This window comes from Camelus ferus, chromosome 2, assembly GCF_009834535.1.
Source record: "Camelus ferus isolate YT-003-E chromosome 2, BCGSAC_Cfer_1.0, whole genome shotgun sequence".
Taxonomy (NCBI): domain Eukaryota; kingdom Metazoa; phylum Chordata; class Mammalia; order Artiodactyla; family Camelidae; genus Camelus; species Camelus ferus.
In genome coordinates this window covers 87,305,920-87,329,225 of record NC_045697.1, presented here as the reverse complement: position 1 = coordinate 87,329,225, position 23,306 = coordinate 87,305,920, and the positions used below count along the sequence as shown (strand labels likewise).

General features: G+C 40.9%; 1 protein-coding gene across 3 annotated transcripts in view; it reads right to left on the bottom strand.

Moving 5' to 3' along the window:
- SPATA5 (spermatogenesis associated 5) overlaps positions 1-23,306 on the bottom strand; it is a 300,435-nt gene that overhangs the window by 8,164 nt on the left and 268,965 nt on the right. For 2 of the 3 annotated variants that reach the window (XM_032462968.1, XM_032462959.1), the window contains one exon: positions 560-1,485. The exons of the other annotated variant lie outside the window; for it this stretch is intronic. In XM_032462968.1, the coding sequence (XP_032318859.1) occupies positions 1,309-1,485 (177 nt within the window). In that variant the 3' untranslated portion in view covers positions 560-1,308. Of the gene's footprint in view, positions 1-559; positions 1,486-23,306 lie in introns of those variants that run through there. 3 annotated transcript variants of the gene reach the window in all.

The window sequence follows — 23,306 nt, the reverse complement described above, 5'->3', positions numbered from 1 at the left end:
AATCCCCAGTGCCTCATTAAACAAACAAACAAACAAACAAACAAACCCAATTACCTCCTCCACCAAAAAAACCACACACACACACACACACACAAACACTTAAATAGCTACATGTGACTAGTGTCTATTAGATTTGACAGCACATTTCTAACTAGTAGTAATATTCTTCATCCCTTGGGTGGTTTTATGTACCAATAAACCAACGTAGTCTGGGAAAAAACTCTGACAAAGCTACTTCTGATAGTCAAAGGGTGAAACAGTTGAGACATGACTTCAGAGTGTCTGCCACCACAAAACTGTACAGCCCTGTTATTTTGATAATCAGGTATTTCTTGCCTGACTTGTCTTTCTGGGAATTTTCAAAGATCTACAGTGACTGGGTTTAAGTGCACGTTCTTTCCATCGCCAGCTCCTGAACTGGAAGTCAAGCAATAAATTTCCAACAGCTTTCTCAAGAATACTTATGAAGTATTAAAATGTCTATAACTCTCAAAGATAAATAATTAGGAGCATATTCAGAATGCAACATAAGACAATATGATTAAGCATACAGTTTGGGTTATCTTTGAACTGAAAAAGTTTATTGGTAACCTGGAAATGTGTGTAAGTTAAAACATGAATACTTCATATGGTTTCTTTATAGCATTTTATGAAAAACAAAAACCAAAAAACAACTAAGTCTACTTCTCTAGGCCAGGACTAGGCTTATATCTCCATTTTTTTTTTTTTTAACTTTCAAAGGACGTTATAGTATATGAAATAACTCTTAATTCTTCTTTTTAAATTGTCATAAGTACAGGTGAAGAAGTCTAAAGCAAAAATGTAAGTCTGAATTATAATGAGAACTAATATGTATTTGGAAACAAGGTCACATAAGCCCGGTTTATGTGCATGTAGCCATTATTTGTAAATATTTTTCACTGTGCTTTCATCTACGTGCATTTTCTATGTTCTTGTATAAAACTGATGCCCACAGACTTGGTATCTGGAAATGCACTGAATCAGATTCTGGAGTAAGGAAAGCATTTCATGGGATGAATGAGCCAGTCAAAAATGAAAAAGCTACAAGTTTGCTTTCTAAAACTCAGCACACATTTCCAGATAAACTGATTTAAACTCTCTCCAGAGATTTTCGTGGATATTTTCATTGTATCCATATGATTTAAAATGTCTGTAAGAACTGAAGCCCCTCAATATAGTCAACACATTTGAAACATTTTGCTTATTAAGGGCTTTTGTGACACTCTTTAAAAAAGAAACAAATTTTCTCTAGAAAGTATTTTTAGCATAATGAATATGCATATTTTCTCAGAGTGTATGTAGCCCACTCTTTTCTTGATAATCTTCATAGAAATGTCTCAATGATTCAGGAAGTCTGGGTGTCACAGTGCTCAAGGCTTGAGTGAAATGTCGTTTCATAATGCAGTTGGCTTGAATGTCTTCTTCCAGAGCCTGAAGGGCTGCCTCTTTACACACAGCTATAATCTGAAACAACACAAACAAATAAAAGCAAAAACGAAAGAAGAAACAACAAAAAAGGAGAGAGAAAATATTCCAAACTGTTTTTTAGAAATGTTAACACTTCATATATTCATCCGTGGTAACTTTGATGACAATAAGCACATTCCTAAAATTTATCTTCAGGAGTTATTCTCTTAAGTTTTGAAAAGAATAAAAAGTAATCACCTTCATTTTACAACAACGTACTAAGTACGCGGATCCAGGAACGGCAGAAAGATACGTAAGTGATGGCGTTTGCTCTTCAGGCGCCTACGACTATGATGGTGGAGCGGACATGCAGGCACAGACCTCGAACACAGACACAGGACGACAAAGGATGAGTGTGCACGTTGAGGGGGGAGGAGACTGCTAGAGAGTGAGGTCCTGCACATCGGCACACCTTGTCACAGCATAGAATTTCCACATTCCTTTCAACCTTTGATGTATTACCAACATGTAAAAGCGTTTCTTTATGTGCAGCTCCTTAATGAGTTCTTAAATCTTGGGAATATCAGATAGAGTTGTCTCCGTTTACTTTGGAGAGCTGCATTAGAACAGAGAAGTGAATTCTGTTTACTCAGCGAGGAAAGCTGGGAGAACTGAAAAGAATCTGGGGAGGGGGAGTGGATGCAGAGGGAGGGAGGAGAGAGTGGGCGGTAGGCAAACGGAAGGGAGGAAGGTTCAAGTCTTGAATCCTGAAATGTGTTTTAAGCTCTCTGGACTTCAGACAGCGGAAGCGGGCTGATGCCAGTGTCATTCTAAAGACACATTACTGTGCTGAAAAGAGCTTGTGGGATGAAAAGAGATATTGTGATTTTCAGGGCAACAGGGAAAACAGTGATTGATATTGACTGCACCCTTATATCGGTAAATGAAAGGGCCAGCTGAAACACATTTGTCCAGCCATTCAGCATATTTTCTCTGTTTGTTCACTTACTGAAAAGAGTGCCTCTGCTTATGCTGGGCTAATGGCTGCCAAAGCAGTTTAGTAGCTTTTTAGGGGATTTAGCAGCATGTTTAGGAAGCTTTCAAAAAAACGTGCATAGATTTAGATGGCTTTGTCAAATTACGACAATGTAACTGTTAGTTCTGGGCTTCATTAATGGGTGCTGAAGTCGACTATAGTGGTTATGCATATTAATGCTTTCCCCAAAAGAATGGCTACCAACTTGTGGAAGGCAAAAACAAAACTTTTAGGGATTAGTGAAACGACTTCATCACATATTCTGGTGCAAAAAGAGTTATTTTGAAAATAAGATGTGATAATTAATAAGCACAATAAAAGCACATGAAATGCCCAGCACAGTAAACTGGCTATCCCACGGTTCCACTGTGTGTGCCAAAGAGACCTTGGGGACCTCCATACGGAGGTGAAGGGACCAGGTAGGGAGAGCTCAGCCCCCTCCATCTGAGAGCACTTCTTTCATCTGTGCAAGATTTTGAAGCAATGGTTGCGAGGCTGAAAAGGCGGAGGAGGAATCACTGGCAGAGGCAGAGAGGACTGAATTTCCTGCATAGTGCAGGGAATGTTTCCGTTGTGTGGCTCCCTCCTCAGGCGAAGTGGAGTAGGGCCGGTGCCATGTCTGGCACACTTCATAACTGAGACTCACCTCAGAGAGCACTGGACCCAGCATATAATAGCCACACGCATTTACTCAGTACCTACCACGTGTACCAGACAATTACCAGTGACTTTACTAGTTAGTTGCCATGTGGCTTGTGCCCCCCAGGTTGTATACAACACAGTGATCCCAGACTAGGGTATGTGTAACGTCTGACGGTGAATGGAGGTGATGGTGGGCGGTGGGGTTGGGAGGATGGGTTGAGAAAGAGGAGGTGCAAGGCCGCCGGGAACCTCTCAAAAATCCTGGAATTTGGTTCATGTGGTCAGATGGTAGGTGGCTAATACTGCTGGCACATCTGAGACAGTGAACCAACAGTCTAGTAGGCTTCTCTCCACACACAGTAATCAAGTTGGGAGAAGACAACATGATTATACTCCTCTAACTACTGAACTCAGGTAGCCTAACATGACAGGCAGGGGAATGTAGGTAGTGGGAAGTGAGGTCACTTGGGGCCTCGAAGGCTGTCCTTGGGGTCAACTCCCCTGAGCAGTTCTTCTTTGTACATCAACTTTCCTTCCTTCATATCTGCATCTATAGATTTTTCTCTAAGCTATAAGCTGCTTTTCGCCCTTGCGTGGTAGCTTCCACGGCAGTGACAGAGGGGGTACTGGTGGTGGTCAGAGCAGTAACTGCCATTTGAAAGCTGAATATTTTGGGGTCTCCGGTCTATGTTAACATTTCAGGGTAATTTGCCTACTATATTTAGTACTGGCTTGACTTTGAATTAACAATTCCTACAGAACTATGAGATACAGAAAACTTGGACAGACTTTCGACTAAAGCACTAAGAAATGTTTGGATTAAACAGATGACCTCTAGAACCCCTGGGAGACAATGACAAGAGAGACAGAGCAGCTGAACACTGGTCCTAAAGCACCGCGTATGAAGGTGTCTTCTGCTGTGTGGAGGGAACACAGCTGTTCACAATTCTAGGTGGCTGAGGGCTGCCTGAATTCAACACTGGCTTCAATAAACCTTATCCTGGTTCTTTTTATTTACAAGGGATGCCTTGAAGAACCAGTCAATTAGGCAATCTTTTCTGCCACTTTTCCTATTATATTTGCTTAGCAATACACAACCAGTAACTAAGAAGAAATAGAACACTCCTCATAATTAACCAGTCACTCTTTCAGCAGTCAACGTCCACCGAGTAGCTACTCTGTGCAACAACCAGGCGAAGCCAGGTGGAGAATCCAGAGATGTCCAAGACGTGGCATTTAGAGGTACTGTTAACAAGGCTCAGGAAAGTACTCTGGTATGAAAAGAAGGAAGAAATGACTGGGTCATAGGCTGGAGTGGGAAGAAGAGAATTTAGATATGGATTTAGGAAAGGCATTCTGAGCAGAAGAGATAAAGTGAGCACGGTGGGGAGAAAGAGACCGGGAATTATACTGATACAGCTTCAGTATCCAAAATAGAGGGGGAAAAAGTAATTCTATCATCCAAATGTCACTAAAAACAACAATGATGGTTTTCAGAAGTCACGTGGTCCACCGTGACAGTGAAGGCCAGTCAATGACAGTCATCTCTAGAGCTCTAAACCCAATTCACAAGCAGCTGATGCACTAGCAGCTGACAGAGCAATAACTCCTGAAAGTTCCTTTGTTTTTATTTTTCCCTCCAGAAATGGCTTCTTAGTAGAAATTCCAAAAGGAAAAGCATTAATCAGATTATTTGCTCTACTTTCCCAACCCAGTAAAAAGGTAGGCCTGAACATGCAAGTATTCTTAGGAGGCTGGTTTCTATCTGCTCTGGGGTCACGTGCTTTGGTATGAGTTCTGAGATGCCACGCTTCCCAAGAAAAGTGCAGCTTTCCTGCTTGCTTTCAAGGCCTAGGTCAGCCTATCCCTTGAAATATTAGTGTCTTCTCAGAGGAAGAAATATTTCATGATCAAATACGTTTTAGGTAACAGTGTATATACTGTGTTTCCCACACTGCACTACAGAATGGTAAGGATTTTTGTAAAGTCTAGCAATGATGATCTGCTCAACTTTCTTTAACTTGTTGTTCCCCACAGAACTCTCCCCCCTGTCCTGTTTTGGACAGGACACCTGTAAGTGGCTATCTTTAGGGTTACTGCTGATCTTCAGCATGTACTTGGGGAGTGCTGGCCAGTATCAAACAGCTCGATCTAGGCACAATATGGCTCTTGCCTACGTCACATCCTTTTAGAAGGAAAAGGGAAAGAGCTGAGCGAGAGAGACTGGAGGAGGACCTGTTTGTTTACAGGTCAAAAGGCAGCAGCCACCGCACACACTTGTGTTTTGGAGACGTACAGTCAATGCATATTTGTTGAACAGAACTGAACAGTTCCTTAACTAAAAACAAGTTTTCAAAAAGTGCATTGTTATATTTATCTTTCTGATATTGGCCAATATTCTGTAATATTTTAACTTCTATTTCATATGACCTAGATCTTGTCAGTTATATTTAAGTCTTTGGAATGAAGTTTTTGGAATGATAAATTCAATAAGAAAAATTACTTAACACTGTGATATATGTTCATCTTAAACAATATTTTGGTCTGGGGCACTACTTTGGATCTAGTTTTTTCCTTAGAAGTAATATAGACATTCTAACAAGAATACAAGCATGCCTGTGTTATACTAAGGTATGCTTCCCTAGGTATCACAATTCGTTACACAGGGACAGGAAATTTTTTGCTGTGTTGTCATGGGGAAAAACCTGCACTTTAATTGAGAAAGATTCCTGAAAATTTACCAATGCAGTGATACACATTGGTTTGGAGAACTGAAATGAAAGCTTTGTTTAAAAAAAAAAATTTGTGCAAATGGTGATCTATTGTCTTGCCTGATGAAAGTAATCTAGAATCAATTAATTACTGACGGATTTTCTTTTCTGTATTACGCTTGGAAAGGTGAGGTCTTTTTAGATAAATCTGCCAATATACCTCTATATTTGGGAATGAATACTACAGAAACTGAGAAGAAAAGCCCTCAGTTTAAAGTAGGACCTTTCTCATTACTCTCTCCAAAGTTTGTAAGAAAAATGAACAAGTATATGTATATGTGTACATATCTGTACAGTGTATACAGGGACCACACAGCTCATCATTCTGCTGGCATCACATTCAAAATCACAGAGTTTGGGACTGTTTCAATGATGCGGGAACCCAGCTGAATTTTTCCCATGAGGCCACAGAAGAACCTCACTGAGAAGGAGTGTAGATGAACATACAAATTTGAGTTAGACTGTCTGGAATGTTCAAGTAACTCGTTTAGAAACAAAACTCTTGGCACTTGAGCACCTTAACATCTTTGGCAAAAAGGATTTTGGAAGCTCTCCCCTAATCCCTTCACCATCTTGTCCTCTTCCCCTGTAGGGCTGCACACTAGATCATTTAAGTGAATTATTAGCCAACTACCAGTTAGATTGCTTTTGCCAGTAGGCTGTAAGAGTAAAAATGTTTTGGCTGGCTCTGTAAAGCTGAGTGTGTGTTCTGTGTTCTTTTTCAGTTTTGACTAAAAAACTGATATCCAAACTTTAAAAATATGTATGTGCCTTGCTGAAAAGGTGAAAATATTATGTTTGGGGAAACGAGTAAACAAAAGACTAGCAGAGTGGGCCCAAAATCTCACTGTCAGAGTGACTAAGACACGTGTTGCAGTGGCCGTGACACCCATTTATTTGGTGCCAACATGTCACAAATTCTCCTTCCATTCATTCAGCAGAATAAAAGATCACTAAGATATCTGAAAAATAACAGAAAATAAGCAGGAAACCTATATGAAAGATTTAGGCATATTTAAGATGAGCCCCTAAATGGTAGGAAAGGAAAAGATTTTTAATGAAAATATTTACAAACCCTCAAAACAAAGTCACTGAAGAAAACTGTTTTCAACTGCAGGAAAAAAGTACCTCAGCAATATTAGTAAAGAGACATTCAAGTATAAATTTTCATGCTACACTCGCCCTCTGAGAAAGCAGCGCCTTTAGAACAACGCAGCAATCGCTGGATTACGTGAGACAAGTCCCCTTGTGGGGTGTGGGGAAGCAACTTCCCAGGATGAGAAGGCTCTTGACCATTGAACCTTGGGAAATCTAATTACCTCACTTTTAAATGCAAAAGGGCAAAAGAGGCAATTGTGCAGAATTCTGAATGCCATGGAGAATAAGAACAATGTCTTACTTCACTGTGGAAGAAAAAAATGAAACCTCTTACACAGAGCCTACGGTTCTCTCCCCCAGCCCACGAGACAAGAAGAGTTTAAACAGGTGGCTGAGCTTAGTAAGAAACAGCCGCACTGCGAAAATTAAAACCAACATGCTTTCTAAACAATCAGTAGTAATTTTTAAAAATGACGTGATAAAGAATGATAGTGAAGGCAAAGACTGTTTACCAAAAACTGGTCAACTCGAAGGAAAAGATGAAAATGTTGGGCACTATTGTGGGTATTCAGCCCTCCTGTGTGATAACCCTTCCCTTGTTCTTTTCAGTTTCACAGCCACACTACCTTCTTCGCTGGTGCACTGAGAGGTGAGGAACCCAACAGCAACTTTAAGCACAGTTATTTCTATTTCCTGATAAGGCCTGGGGAATATCTGCACTTCTCTTCTATTGACTGTAAACAGATGCCAGTAATGACAACAGGAAAGCATGGACGGCCAGGGATGCTGCTGCAAGTAGGCCGGTGGAGAAGCGAAGCTAAGAGCTGCTTGTTTCCAACAGGGATGCTCAAGTTCGAATGTAACCTCCACCACTAAGTTCGTCACTTCTTCTCCGAGATTATCAGTATCCTCCAAGAAAGGTGGAAGGGTAACAAAGTTCTGAAGGTGGCTTAAACAGCCAAGTTCTGCCTGGTTCCCATCACCCCACCCTGCAGGCACAGGGTGCACTCAGATCTGTGCAGAAAAAGAAGTCAGCGACTTTGAATGTGCCAGAAGAGGAGGCTCATTTATAGGGTGACCCTAGATGATGAGAAAGGTGGCTCTGGATAGCTGAATTCATTTATCTAGGGTAATCAGCACGTGGCAGGGCTGCTTTTTAAAAAGTTCATAGGGAAACTGCAGCCGCATCCTACGAACTGTAACTTCTGGGGACAAGGATATGGCCACGCAGCAGTTTCTTGCATGAGTACGTGAACCGCACAGACTAAGAGGGCCACGTGGGAGATGGAGCTGGGGAAGAGAGCGCCCCCCAGCCCTTTCTTGGGCAACTGCACACTGAATCCGTCAGAGGCAGGGCTGCTCTCCCCCGACCCTGGGGCCACAGCTCGGGGCTGCTCCTGCTGTTTGGCACTAAGAAAGCTCGCCTTCCAGTGAGGCCTAAACGTGCTTTTCAGCTTCTTTGTATTTCAAGTGTATTAAATAGCTTTAAAGAATCTACCCAAAGAAATGGGCTGCCGTGCTTTAAAAAGTCTTAGGTATTTTCAAGAAAGTGGTTTTGTTAAAAGCATCTTCTGTCTGGAACACCTGTGACCTGTTGAGCTTAATTGGGCTGCAGCTGGCGCTGATTGTGCGGCGGGGGGACATTGTGTGCGCTCCGCTCACCCGCCCCCTCGCTTTTCTTTTCACTTTTGAAGCCCCGCGACCTCCTTCCCCTGAGTGTCTGAGGGATTAGGAACCCAGTAGAGCGGTGTCCTGCTGTTTGCGAATAGCCGGCACTGGAGGTGCTGCAGGGAGGAGGCTACCTGGGAGATTATGTGCGCATGTGGACGCGGAGGACTCATTCTCCGCAGCCCCATTGAGCCCCGCTGGAAGGTGGCTGAATGGTCGGGCCTGAAAGATGGGACTGAAGGGAGCGCAGCAGGCTCCTGGCCACGGAGCAGCAGATGGAGTCGGACTGTCACAGGCACAAACGGCCAGGGCTGCCCCAAACTGCCAAGAACCAGGATCAGAGCATAAAACAGCGCCGGGGAGGGGAATTTGAGGGAAGCAAGCAGCACATACTTAAAGTCCTTTAAATGCCACCTCACCGACAAACTTTCACTTGGGGAAGCCAGAAGTGAGATTTTTGGAGGGAAAACTGCAGATTTAAGGAATTACCTAACTACTGCCCTTGGATTATCTGCAAAATAAGCTTTATGGTAACATAATCCCAGACGGATTCAGTCTACAGTGCCATACGCAATACTGAGTCAAAAGAAAAGAATTTCTAAGCCTAATGACATTCAAAGCCTAATGACACTGAAGAATCCTCTTGGCTGCTTAATTTTGGGGATTTAAAGTTATTTTGAAGCCTCTAAAATAGACAGCTGAAGCATATGCACAACCTTTCATAATTACTTGCATGGAGAAACCCAAAATTGTTTTTTAAAAATTGGCAAATGAACTGGTCATTCCCCAGAGGGAAAGATTTGGGGTTTTTATTCTTGTTTCTACAACCATCCGCAGCTGTGGGAATTTTAAATGTTTCTAACATGAACTGAGTCATAACAAGATAAAAAGGAGTACTTTCAGGTTTGAAAAGAACACATCAACTGGTACAGGAATGGAGAGAACAAGAACCACGTGGCAGAAGGGAGAAGGGTGAGAAGGCACACAGATGTTGGGAGCCCCCTATTCAATGATTCATTCAAGAAATCTTATTGACCACCTACAAGGTACCAGGCCCTGGGGGACAGAGCAGTGAGCAAAAACAAAGCCTCGCTCTCCTGGAACAAAATGTGCGAAGTATTGGCTAATCTTACTTACTTTTCAAGGTTCACAGTGAATGCTTCCGCTGGGAGAGACTCCCAGCGGCAACCTCACCACCGTCCCAGGCCTGACTGCTCTAGGATCACCTGTTTCATGATCTGGTAGCAGCTTGTACTACTAGTCCGTCATATCACAGTTGTTGGGATATAGAGTTATTAGTAGTAAATGTCTATCTCCTTCACTAGGTTAGAAGTTCCATGAAGGCTCTCCAGCCTGGGCCTGGCTCTCTTCCCAAACATACCAAGTTAGCATGTCCCTTGGCCTTTGGGAGTCTACAAAAAGGTCTACTGCTGAGGTCATCTGGGAAAAGAGATATAAACTACTTTTTACTTTTTTTTTTTTTTTGGTTTTGTTTTAAATACACACACACAGACACAAAGCTCCTGCTGTGACAAATGAAGCCAAGAAAACTGTCTACTATGGACTAAAAAAGCATAAATGTTGGAGCACAATGGAATATCCTAAATTGAGGTGTGTATTTGTGAGCCCTTGTGGGGCTGATGACCAAGCTATGAGCAGAGAGCTAGCAGAGCCCTGGAAGAGGCACCAAACTCTGGGAAAAAGCTCCCGGGAGTGGGAGAGCTTGAGACTGGCCCAGGGCGAAGAGGAGAGAGGAGCACAGCAGGGGATGTTCTCAGGAGAGGAGAGCCCGTGAAGTCCAGCCAGCTCCGGACTGTCTGTCTGCAGGATTTGAGCCTCCCTGCCCGTGTTATGGGAGCTTGGGAAGCAGTGGCTGGGGGAGGCTATAGACAGGGGTGTTAAGCCAGTTTTAACATCCCCTGTGTTTCATCACCTGTCAACTGTCTTCACTGCCAACTCCCACTTTGTGCCCCAGCAACACACACATAAAAATGCCTCCTTTGAAACTGTAGCTTTGGGGATGCCTGGATCGCCTTCCTTGGATCTTGCCTAGTTTAGGATCCTGGACCTAAGTACTCGCAGAATAATGGAGTATTTGGGAGTTAGAACCTTTTACACCCTGCTTGTCTTTTTTTTTTTTTTTTTTTTTTTTGAGATATAACCGACATATATTATACTAGTTTCAGGAATACAACGTAATGATTCACTGTATGTATATAATGTGAAATGATTGCCGCAATATAACATCCATCACCACAATCAGTTACAAATTTCTTTTTCTTGTGATGAGAACTTTTAAGACCTACTCTAACTTTCAAATGCACAATACAGTGTTATTAACTATAGTCACCAAGGTGTACATTATATCCTCAGGACTTACTTACTTCATAAGTAGAAGTTTTATCTTTTGACCACCTTCACCCATCTCACCCGCCATGTGCCCACAGACTTAACCTATAATGAGCTCCTTTCCCCTTTCCCATTCTCTGAGCAGCTGCAGGCTGGTCTTGCCTATCGGCAGCCTTGCTTTTCATCCTTAAAGTCATTTTAAAGAGTATTGTGTTAGTGGCTTGACCATACTTAGGCAGCCAAGGGGCATGTGAAAGTAGGTCCTGGTGAGCAAACACTAAGTGTGCCATTAGCTCATGACAGGGAGTGAGAGGACAACATGATTCTTTACCTTGCACTTATTTTATACATGTCATTCTCACTGACAGTAATATTATCCTAAAAGAAAGGAGAGCTCTTCTTTCCCAATAGCATATAAATAAATAAAAATGGATGTATATTAGGTTATATCACCATCAAATAGGATATTCTAAAATACTTTGTATATATTCATATATCTTCCCTACTTCCAACTTTTTTTAAGGTGGTCTGTTTCCTCTGATAACACTTATATTGCTTATAAGCCATTTGTTTAGAAGCTCATTTTTTTGTTTTAAACTCAAATAATAATAAAGCAACACTGTCTTATTTGTTACATGAACTGGATGATCTTTCAATTAGTACTTTCCATTCTGTGTGTTTACTAAAGATTCTTAACCTAGGGTCTCCAGATAGCTAGATGGCTCTAAGCATACACCAAAACCTATGAAAACTTCTACATGAAGAGAGAGGGTTCAAGGCTTTCATCATATTCTAAAAAGGAACCATAACCCTGAAAGGGTTAAGAACTACTGCTCTATAGTAACCACATTTCAAACCATCTTAAATCCTATGAACGCTTCATAATAATATCTATCTTCCCCTTTCCAGATGACTTAGGCCAGAAAGCAACTGGGCTAGAATGAGTACAGGAGCTACAAAGTAGAGCTGATCATAGTAAAGGTAAGTAGCTTTTGCTTTCTTAGACCTTCCTCTTGCACCCTAGAACAATTCAACATCTGCCTCTAGTATAATTAAATGCTTATTTGGGACTTTATTGACATGAAGAGGAACCAAAAGACCTACATCATACTTCATTTATTAACCCCCCCCCCACAAAACTAGGGTAATAAGACACTAAGACTGAAAATTTAAGCTTACTAGTTAAGGAATGCAAAAGCCAAGTTCCCAAGATAAGATTAGAATTTACAAGTGGCACGTTTTAACTATGTATAATTTTAGATAACGCGTAAGTGAATTTTTAAGTTTGTACGTTTTAATGTTTGGTAATAACTTACATGCTGGGTATTTAGAAACTGAGAGGGTTCTCTCCTTACCTGAAAAATTATATGGCCTGTTGTCTTATAAAGAGTGAGATACACTTTGAACTGTATTTCTTGAATGTCCATTAAAAAGGAAAAAGAAAATCTCTGATTTTACTGATTTGAAAGCTAGTAGTGACATACAGCGCTTGCCTTTTAACAATAAAAAGTTATGTATGTGATACAACTTAAAAGAAATTACAAATACTTGTAAAAGCCACATAGGCTAATCATTTTCATTATGGTTACTCTTATTCCAGGTCAAGGTGAAGAATAAAGATGATTCAGTTTATGAGGGCTTTAATCAAAACATTCATGCTTTTCTCTTCTGATCATTAAGTCCATTACTTAATGGCCTAAGAAACCTAAATATTCTTTCTTAACTACGGCTACCCAAACTCCTTTACAAGAATTCTAATACGAGAATAAGGTTTGTGTCAAGTTCAGTAATGAAACAAACTGCAAAGTCTCCTAAGGAAAGACAGAAAAATGTTTACTTATAAAGACTAAACTGAAAACTGTAAGAAAGGCCATGACAGATATGGAAAGGGTTGTGGAAAAGGAGGGTAGATGAAACTACTTGTTGATAATGAAGAAATGATGTTAAAAACTTTTTTAATTTAAAAGCTGTAATAAGAGTCACTTGGTGGGACTGGCTGGGTATCAGAAATGCAGCAGTTGGAATTTTTAAAGAGCTAATGGTGAATTTTTAAAGCATAGATTATTCATCTAGTTTTAAAATCCAAAGATGTAAAATTGAGTGAATTTGAGTATATGTATTTAGTAAATCTCATGACTGTTTCCATACATTGTACCTCATCATTTTAAACTAGCCATCAAATTTCTAACCATCAAAAAATGTATCATTGGAAAGAGATCAGCAGATATTTCTAAGTGAACAGAAGTTTTTTTCATAGAGATGAGTCAACTGGACACAAGGAGATTACGATTCAATGGAAACTGTTTTGCAATCTTAGTCAATGCATTCTCTATTATGAATGATAAAATATACACATAAAAGCCCCCTATAATGTTGTAAAGAGGAGAAAATGGGAGCAAGTGCCAAGAATTTCCTCTTAAGGGCTGTACTTTTTCATTTGGAGATCTAATCACAAAACTTCAGATTGGGCTACACTGTGGTGAAAAGCACCTTTGCTTTAGTATGCTGGCTACTAACTGGAAATAAACCCATACCACTTGATACAGTGTGTTAAAGACATTTTTGTACATATTTTATAATTACACTGAAGAATGTGAGAGTCAGGAGAAATTCTGAGTTATTTTGCAGGCCTGTCCCCCTCTCCCCGACCAACTCTGTTCTCTTTGAAATAAACATACGTATACATATTCATATGTAAACAGCCACACCCACACCCCCACACACAGACTCATCTGCAGATGCATTTTAAATTCACAAGATGTGGCATGAGTTTAAGTGCTATATTAAATTGTGACGTGTATTTTACTATCAGTAGTTTGAAGCCCAGCATTTGTAAATCTTTTAAAATTAACTAGGCTGTTAAGATCCACTCACTCTGGCAGCAACCCAGCATAGCTGTGCCTTTAACGAAAGAATTCTGTAATAAAACGAGATTTTACATGCTGAAACAAAATATTTTAAAACATCTTTCTGCAGATTGCTCATTTGAGTAACATTTGTGGAATTTAAAACCCACACACACATATACAAATGTTCCCATGGAAGATTATGCTAAGTTCTGAGTTAACCTCAGCATTATTAACTTTCTATATCAATCTTTTAATGAACACTTTTGATATATTTTCTTTAGGAAGAAACCTAAGTCCTGAAAAGACTTTAAGTCATGAATTCTTTAATTGTTGCAACAAACACGGCCAGGCTAACTTTAATCAGAGGGGACTCATGAGTAGTTTTCACACTACATATGTGAACGCCTCTTAGCCAGGTGGATTAAATCCTGCCCGGCTTCTCTTATGTCTCCAAATACGAGCAATCATCTGTGACATCTGCTGTATAGTCGGCCGAGTACTAGGAACAGAAACTCAATTTGAATCATAAGGGGAATTTATGATATTATTGGGTCCAGTAGAGTCTAAGGGCAGTAGAACCTGCACAGTTTTCTATGTTTTATATCTTACAGCTTCAGCCACCAGAAAGACCTCATTTTCTCGGCTCTAGGAAACAACACTCTCATGGAAAGTCTGAGTGGCCTGGCCCAGTCATTGGGGCTAGGGAAAGGGTACTATGATGGAGTCAGACTGAGGGAGGTCATTTCCTCTGCACCATATCAACTGTGTGTGTGTTGTCACCCTGTGATAACATGACAGTTCTATAGTGTTTTGGGGGAGAAGATGAAGATCCTTGGGAGGGCTGGCAGCACAGGTGACTGGAGGCAGGTCTATGCTGGCTGGTTGACGGAATAAGAGAGGACGCAAGAAGTGTCCTCCAACCTTCTCTACGTATATGTAAACCTGTGGTGCTTTTACATTGCTTGAACACATTACCTTAAAATGTTCTGTTGAAAGGGGCCACTTTCGACCTTGTGCCCAGCAGTACAACAGCCCCCCTGCTCCCTGCCAGCTATACTTCCAAAAAACAGTGCTCAGCACACCACAGTGGTTTCTAGTTGCCATTTTCTTAGACCACGTTGCTCATTAGGGGTCCAGATAACATTCTGGGCTGTACAACTGATTTTCAGGTCACAGGTTATCATCTGAAATATGATAAAGTTGAAGAACCTCAAGGGCCAACTTCTTTGGCAATGATTATAGGATCTCTAGAAAAAATAAAAGCTATCCTTTTTGAATGATGACTCCAGCACAGGTCATGGTCAAAGATAGATGTTATCTTTGTGTTAAACTCATTCTCTTTCTTAGCAACTGGAGAAGTCTCAACGAAAATCAGAAAAGAAAGCAAACAAATTCAATTTCTTCTGTCGGGGGAGGGGTCATATAGCTAACAGATTACTAGGCTGGAGTCTGGAGCTGTTCAGTTTCAAAGTTTATGTAAATTTAATTTGGAGACAGTCCCTAAATTCAATTAAAATTGTACATGTAACTGGAAGTGCGTGTTGACAAGTTTCTAGTCTTCACCTATTACTTCTCAAAGAATGAGTCTACTCTTCTGTCTTCAAACATCCATCCCATGCAAATGCCTCTGAAATACTCATTTTCAGCTCAGGCATCTCTCCAGACACCTACAACCCAAAGTGTCCAACATCAGATCTGTCATCTTGATCTGAAAACTGCCTGCCTCACTAACTCATTTTCAGGGATACTCCATTCTTCTAGTCATCCAGGCTTGAATCCACTGATAATATATCCCTTTTCTTTGCCCCATACCACTTAATCTGAGCACCTCTTCTGGATTAGCTATCAATTTATCTGGAGTCATGTGAAAACTTATAAATGACAACCCCACCAAGAAGGGGCTAACTAATGGGTAAAGGTCAGGTTGGAGGGAACTCTTTAGTAGCTGTGCTTTGTCCTTGGCTGCACCCTACAGATAAACACAGTAGTTAAAAACTTTGGTGGCATGCTGGTCAAGTGTGACTATTTGTTAGAACCTTGAATATTTGGGGGGGAAAAAAAGCCTAGGAAAAAAAGACCCCAAAGGCCAGCACACAGGAATCCCAAGTAATAAATAAAACTGATTAAATAAGCCTGGCTCCTATAAGGAGAGAGAGTGATCAGATGTGAGAGGGGCTTAAACACCCAGCAGGAACACTAAAGGGATAGGTGTGATAGCCAGAATGAGTGAGGTCAACAGTGAGAAATCGTCAACCCTTGAGTACTTGAAAGGTGCTCACAGAGAAGGACTGGAACTGTCAATCTTGAGAGGCTCTAGAAGGCAGAATAGCACCAATGCTAGACAGGTTTTTGCTTAATAAAAGAAATACATGAATAATTTATAAGCTAGCCAAATATGGAGATAATTCTAGAGATAGTGAGTAAATGACCATATGACTGGGATAGCATTGATGTTACTCAAACTCTGGACAGATAGTTGTTTATTGGGCAGAAAAGAACTTTCACGATGCTACCACCATCAGGTCTACCCTATTTCCTTTATTCATACTTGTGTACTTAACTTTCCTTCCTGTTTCAAGGGATGGACTATCTGGGTTCCTAAAATAAGCCCTCCTATTTATGCACTGGATTCCATTCTCTTTTTCCTAAGTCCTAATCCTGTTATGATTGTTTCCCTACATATAATCAACTTTTCCAACTAGCATAAAAATACGTTTCATTTTAAAAGCTTAACCCCTCCCTTGTCTCCATATCTGCTTCAATCCACCACCAGTGAGACTCCTTTGAACAGTCATCTTTGTTTGCTATTCTTGACTTCCGCTCCTCCCATTCTCACTTAAATCCATTCAAATGAGACTTCTGATCTTCCACTGAATTGCTCTGTAAGGATCATAACCCAATGGTCAGTTCTCAGCTCTCAGTTTACTTAGTCTAACATCCCTCCTGCTTTCTTTAGCTGGACACTGGAACAACCCACACTCTCTCCACTCCAGCTACACTGGCTTCCTGACTGTCCCTAAAGGTAAGAAGTCTTGTTCAGAGCACTTGCTCTCATTCCCCTTCTGGAATGCTCTTCTCTTGGTTCACTCACCTCAGGTCTTTACTCAGACGTCACCCTTTTAGAGAGATTCTCCCTGGCCACCTTCATTTAACCCTGCTGCCTCCTTCCTATTTTTTTCCCTCCCTGACTTATTTTGCTCCCCTGTTATTGCTGTCTAATGACATTACATTTGAACTTATTTTGTTGATGTTCTGTTTCCCCTCACAAAATGAAACCCACAAAGAGTACAGACTTTTGTTTATTTTGTTCGTAGTGCCTAAAAATGTACTGGGCACACAGCAGGTGCTCAATAAATACATGTTGAATGAATGAGGACAAGTCTGACATTTGGCCTAATGTTAACTAAAGTTAGGATTTCTGTTCCAACAATTTGGCTTTTGACCAAGTGTAGAATTTATACCTTAGAGCAGGTGCTGCATTTAACTTTACATCACATATACTGCTTAGGCAGATTGTTAAGACATCAAAAACTACAAACAACTATCCCACAAACTTTAGAACCAATGAACCTGTATGCTTGTGTTCTAATCTAGATTCAGCAGAGCAAGCTATGAGGACTACTGGTTTGAAGTATGCTCCTGGCCAGCATTCCACAAAATAGGGCTGCACTAAATACCTAGTAACCAAATAAAAACAGTAGAGATTAAGTAGAGATCAGAGCTAAATGGAATGTTACATAAAGCTCTCAGCTGTGATACTATTTTATATTCCTGAGTGGTTGCAAGTAATTCCCCAAAGTATTTGCAGTGTAAATTTGGCCTGTCCCTTGGCCACCTCCTCCTTTTGCTGACCTGGTCCCTGAGCACATCTCCCCTGGGCTCACTGCAGAGGTGTCTTTAACTCAGGTGAAGCACAGCTGGTTCAAAGCTCTGAGAACACCACCCAATACAGAGCTCTGCAAAATCCAGCTCCAAAAAGGCTTTCTGACTGACAAAAGGGATTCGTGACTTTGGGGTGCTGGTACTTCTTACAAGTACTCCATGTGAATTTATGCTGTTTTCCCAAAGGCCCCTCAATGCCTGCCTGGTCTGTCAGTCAAATCCACTAGCTTCAGACCCCTCTGTTACAGAAGTGCAGATCAACAACAGTGCAACAACTCTTTTCCTATTTTTTTTCCTTCAAAAATCACCAGCAGATCCTGATCTACACTCCTGGTCCTCTGGAAAACAAACAAGGCAGTTATAGATTACTGTAACTAGTTATAGATTACTGTAACTAGTTGTAGATTACTGTACTGTAAATAGATTAATGTGTGATTTGTGAAGGGACACTTCTGAGAAGCAGAAAATCTGCTTTCCAGAAATATGTTCAGAGATGGAAAGTAAGGGTTTTATAAGAAAAAACATTATGTAAAGAAGAAAAATTGCTAGTTATTTAAGCCGAAAAACAAACAAACAAAGAAAACCAAAAACCCACCAAACCCTGCAGTTGGCTTTGATTTTATAAATCAGAAAGTATAAAATCAAAAGATACATTTTCATGTAAGAATTATATATATATATATATATAAATTTACCTTATTTGAAATATTTTACTACTGATGGCAATTATGTATCAAATACAAATTTTTTTTTCAAAAATAAGAATTACTTCAAACTATTTAACTCTAAATATATAGGTTCTTAAGTTTTTGAGGAATTAAACCGCAATAATTTTAATAGCTAGTTTCAAGATACGGTGTGACAAAACATAACAAGAGCCAATGACTTTTCAGTATGCTAATTAGTATCTGTCTGGAGTATGAAGACACAGACACAAACGTACCAGCTCTGAACTCTAAGAACGCTGTAAAGCCAGTATTTCTTTAGGGGAGGAGAAGGGTTATTTTGTTCAATTCAACTCATTTAGGAAAACGTACACACAAGTCATTGTTCAATGCTCTGGAAGAGGAGGGGAATATAAAGACAATTTCTAGGAGCCTAAAATTGAGAAGGGGGAATAAGACAACTATACAAATGCTTTTTAGAAAGTGGAGCGAAGTAAGTGACACACGAGAAACATAAAATATTGGGGAGAGAATAACACTGATGATGATGACAGTTGTCACTACTACCCCCCCGCCCCAGTACCACCACCGACTAATTCCCCAGTGTTCTAGACCTTCACATGTCTGATCTATCCAACAGTCCAGTGAGGTAGGCAGCATTCTGAAAAACTGACATTTTCAGCATTTGGGTAAATGTGCTCAATGCCAGACAATCCAGTAAGTGGTGGGTCCGGATTTAAATCCGTATCTGCATGACTCCAGTCCCTTTGCTCTATACACTGTGCCAGGCTGTCCCCCACTGTAGCTCAGATGAGGAAGAGAAAACATCCACTGGGAGCTCAGTAGCATCAAAGAGTAGATCCTTGAGGAATGAGTTTGAAAGGAATGTGAGAACGCAGGGATGGCGGATGGGCAGGGAGGCTCTCCATGTGGAGGAGCGCTCCCGAGCAAGGCACACGGCGGGCCGCTGTAATCAGAGACTTAGAAGTGGTCTCCCAGGACTGGATGCTTTTCAAACTGCTCCTTACAGCCTCCAGATTCTCCTCAAATGTCTCAGGAACTGAGGAAGGATGAGAAGGAAAAGGCTAAGAGTATAGGGAAAGAAGGGATCCAAGGAGCAGAACTTGGGGAGCACTTCAGCTTAGCGTGATACTAGCAGAGTTTGTAAAAGACGGGAAGAAGGAGAGGAAGACGACGGTCCAAGTGAAAGCTGGGAGAGGGTTTCAGGAAGGGGGTAGGAATTCCAGCAGGAGGGGCAGAAAGGCCGGGGAAGCGGAGGATGCACTGAAGATGAGGAAGCAGTGTTGCTACCAGCTCGGCTGTGCGGGGGGAGCAAGAGGCCAGGCTGCCCGGGTTTGAGAGGTGAAGGAGGAGGGAGGAAGTGGAGGCGGTAGGTGCGCCAGACTTTTAAGAACTGTGGTGGTAAAAAGGAGACAGGTTGTAACCTAAGAGTAACAGTGATCTAAGGGAGGTTTAGAAAGGCATACACTATCCAAAAGTGGATGTAAAGCAAGAAATGGTATTTCCAGAGTTAATTTTTAATTTCCTGAGTTCACTGCTGTAAGAATTTCAGACCAGTTTGGCATTCATATCCTGGCACGCTTGTGAAGTTAATTGTGGAGATAAATGCAGTAGCAGCTCAGACAGAAACCAAAAATCCTCTGTAAAATTACTGGAATGGTTATCTTAAGTTCTCAAACTCCCAACTCCCTGACAATTTCAACTCTAACATAATGGTTAGAGGTCTTTCCTCCAGTGGGTAAAGACAGGTGCCCCCAAATGTAGCAAAAACAAGTTTGTTGAACGAACACTAGCACACAGAAAGCCTATCAACAATATAGTAATGATCATTCAAAAATTTCAGATCTCCATTGTCAAATAAGTTTCCTTTGTATTCACGCTTTATTTGCTTTACCTTAAGTCACCCCCCAATCATGCTGACATCTACTACTGATGATTATATTAGACCTAAAAGTGTTCTTAAACAAATGAAGAATACTGACTTCCATTCCTGAAAGTCCTGCTTCCAATTTTCAGGAGGAAATTAAATAATGTATAAATCAAATACTGGGCCTAAGCCCAGACAGCTGAACATCGTTTTGTCCTTTCAAGGCAAAGAGGAAGTGTCTGCTATGGCAGGGACACGCCAAGAGAAATAAAGCTTAACCTCAGCCCCATGTGAAAGTGATTTTAGATAATCGGGGGTGTCTACAAATAGGTTAAAAATGGGACCACATACTAACAGGGCACTTTCCATGGAAGTTAAAAAATGTATCAAGATCTATCCCCACCTTAAAATCAAAGTATGTTTGGAAAATGGTATGGCCTGAGAAATTCTATATCAAGGCAGTAGAGGAAAGGGAAAGCAGACAGGGAGGAGAGAGTTGACAAGCCAAAGGGAAATTAAAACGTGTTTCCGCTTACCATTTACTGTAGGCTCACAGCTTGATTTCTTTGTAATTGCTGTTGCCAAAATTAAAATGATATATGTGAAGAGGAAGAGAAGGGGGTGTGGGGGGAGGGAGGAAGAGAGCCAGAGAGAGAATATGAATCTAAGTGTGTAGGTAGAGTGGCAGATGGTGGAAAAATTACTTAGATCGAGGGCCAGCAAATTTATCCTGTCAAGGGCCGTAGAGCAAATATTTCAGGCTTTGTGGGGAACACAGTCCCTCCAGTAGCTACTCAAATACCCTTGTCGTGTGGAAGCAGCCACGGGCAGCGTGTAAATGAATGAGCTGCGGCTGCGAGCCAACGCAGCTTTACAGACACTGAAATGAGAACGTCATGTATTTTTCCCTTCTTTTGATTATTCTTCAATCACTTAAAAATACACAGAACTATTCTTAGCTTACAAAACAGACTGTGGGACATAGCTGACCTGCAGACCATCGTCTGCTGACCCCCTGATTTAGATAGAACATTCTTATGAAACTGGGCTTGACTCAAATTGGGGATTCTGAGTAATAAAACTGCCATTCTTTTTGTCAGCAGCTGAACAACAAGATGGTAGTAATGGTTGAAAGCATTTATTTGGAAGATACAGTAGATTCTCTCTAACCCTATGAAAAAAACAAGCATCTCTACTTTTTTTCTGGCAGGATACTGATACAGCTATGAAATCAAAGTTTATATAATAAGAAATTTTGAAGCCAAATGCTCTAAAACCATTAATATTCACCATCATTTAGGAATCAAGAATGATATAAAATATTATTCCCTTTATCAGAGTTTAATATTTTACAAACATCCTTTGCAGCATAATGCTAGTCTGGAATTACACATAAATTTCCATCATCACCTCTATGGAAACCAGAGAGCTGGTGACTAGAAGGATTTGCTGGTGGAACATATGCTATACAGATCACATGGTGATAAAAACTTTATGGAGCATCTGACCTAGACTTCCAGAAACAAAGGAAATATAAAAGTGCAGAGCATCTACGTTCATAGTCTTTGTGAAGCAAAATAATTTTTATACATCAAATGTTCCGTTGGAGAACAAACAGTGATGTTCCCTTTCTGCGTTAAAAGGGAAAATCTTGTAAAACATCCTGGTAGATGTCTCAATACCTTGATATAGAAAACAGCATTCTTCTCTCTTTCCCTCTCTCTTTCCTTTTTTTGGGGATATTCCCAGTTCTTCTCCTTAGTAATCTGAACAAATGAGGGAACTGCCCCTCAGTCACGCCAACCCTTCATAAGCTGGTCCCGGTGCCCTGGACCTCTGGCCACAGGAGTAGCTGCGGGACCCAGCTGGTCAAGACAGGTTGTATCCTAAGGGTAACAACGATTCAAGGAAGGTTTAAAAAGGAATATACTATCCAAAAATGGCTGTAAAACATGATTATTTCCAGAGGTGTATTTTTATAGACCAATCACTCATGGCATACAGTGTCCCAATCAGTGTGTAGTGTATACTCATGTTTCTCTTAGAGAATTTGGGACGTACTTTTTATTTGATGGCAAGTGCTGGTAAGGAATGCAATTCTCTGTTATAATATTGTTTGTATAAGGAAATAGAATTCTTTCAACAATGATCTGTTTTGTGGAGGTCTGCTTTATGGCACTGTTTCTAGGAATTCATTGTGGGGAAATATGCTGCCTTAACCATCCACATGGAAACGATTGAGGGTGGAGGAGAGGGAGGGTCGTGGACAGAGAAAAGGCCGAGTGTGTAAAACAGGCAGTGAGCAGCCTTCCCATTTCCTCTCTCCTTCTTCCTCTCCTCCCATCCTGTATTATCATTATTAGTAGTAGTACTCTTTATTATTTAGAGCAGTTTTAGGTTCATGGTAAAACTGAGCAGAAAGTACAGACACCTCCTGCCCCTGTGTGCACACGGCCTCCCCCACCATCAGCATGTCCCACCAGAGTGGTACGCTGGTTATAATCGATGAACCTGCACTGACACCGTTATCACCCAAAGTCCAGAGGTTGTATCAGGGTTTACTCTCGGTGTTGTACACTCTACAGAATTGTTCAAATATACTGATGATGTGTATCCACCAAGATAGCAACACACAGAATACTTTCATACTCTGAAATCCTCTGTGCCCTACCTATTCACACCTCCTTCCCTCCTAACCCCTGGCAACCACTGACCTTTTTACCGTCCCCCTAGTTTTGCCTCCTCCAGAATGTCATGTACTTGGAATTATGTGGTATATAGTGCTTTCAGATTGGCGTCTTAGTGCTATGCATTTATGGTTCCTTCATATCTTTTTCTGGCTTGATAGTTCATTTCTTTTTAGTGCTAAATAATATTCCATTGCGTAGATGTTCCACAGTTTATTTTTCCACTCACCTACTGAAGGACATCTTGGTTGCTTCCATGCTTTTTATAGTCACTCTTTTATTTTAAATTTCTTTCTTCTGCTTTAGAGTCAAAGTATGCCAAAAGCAGGCAGGATCTTAATTA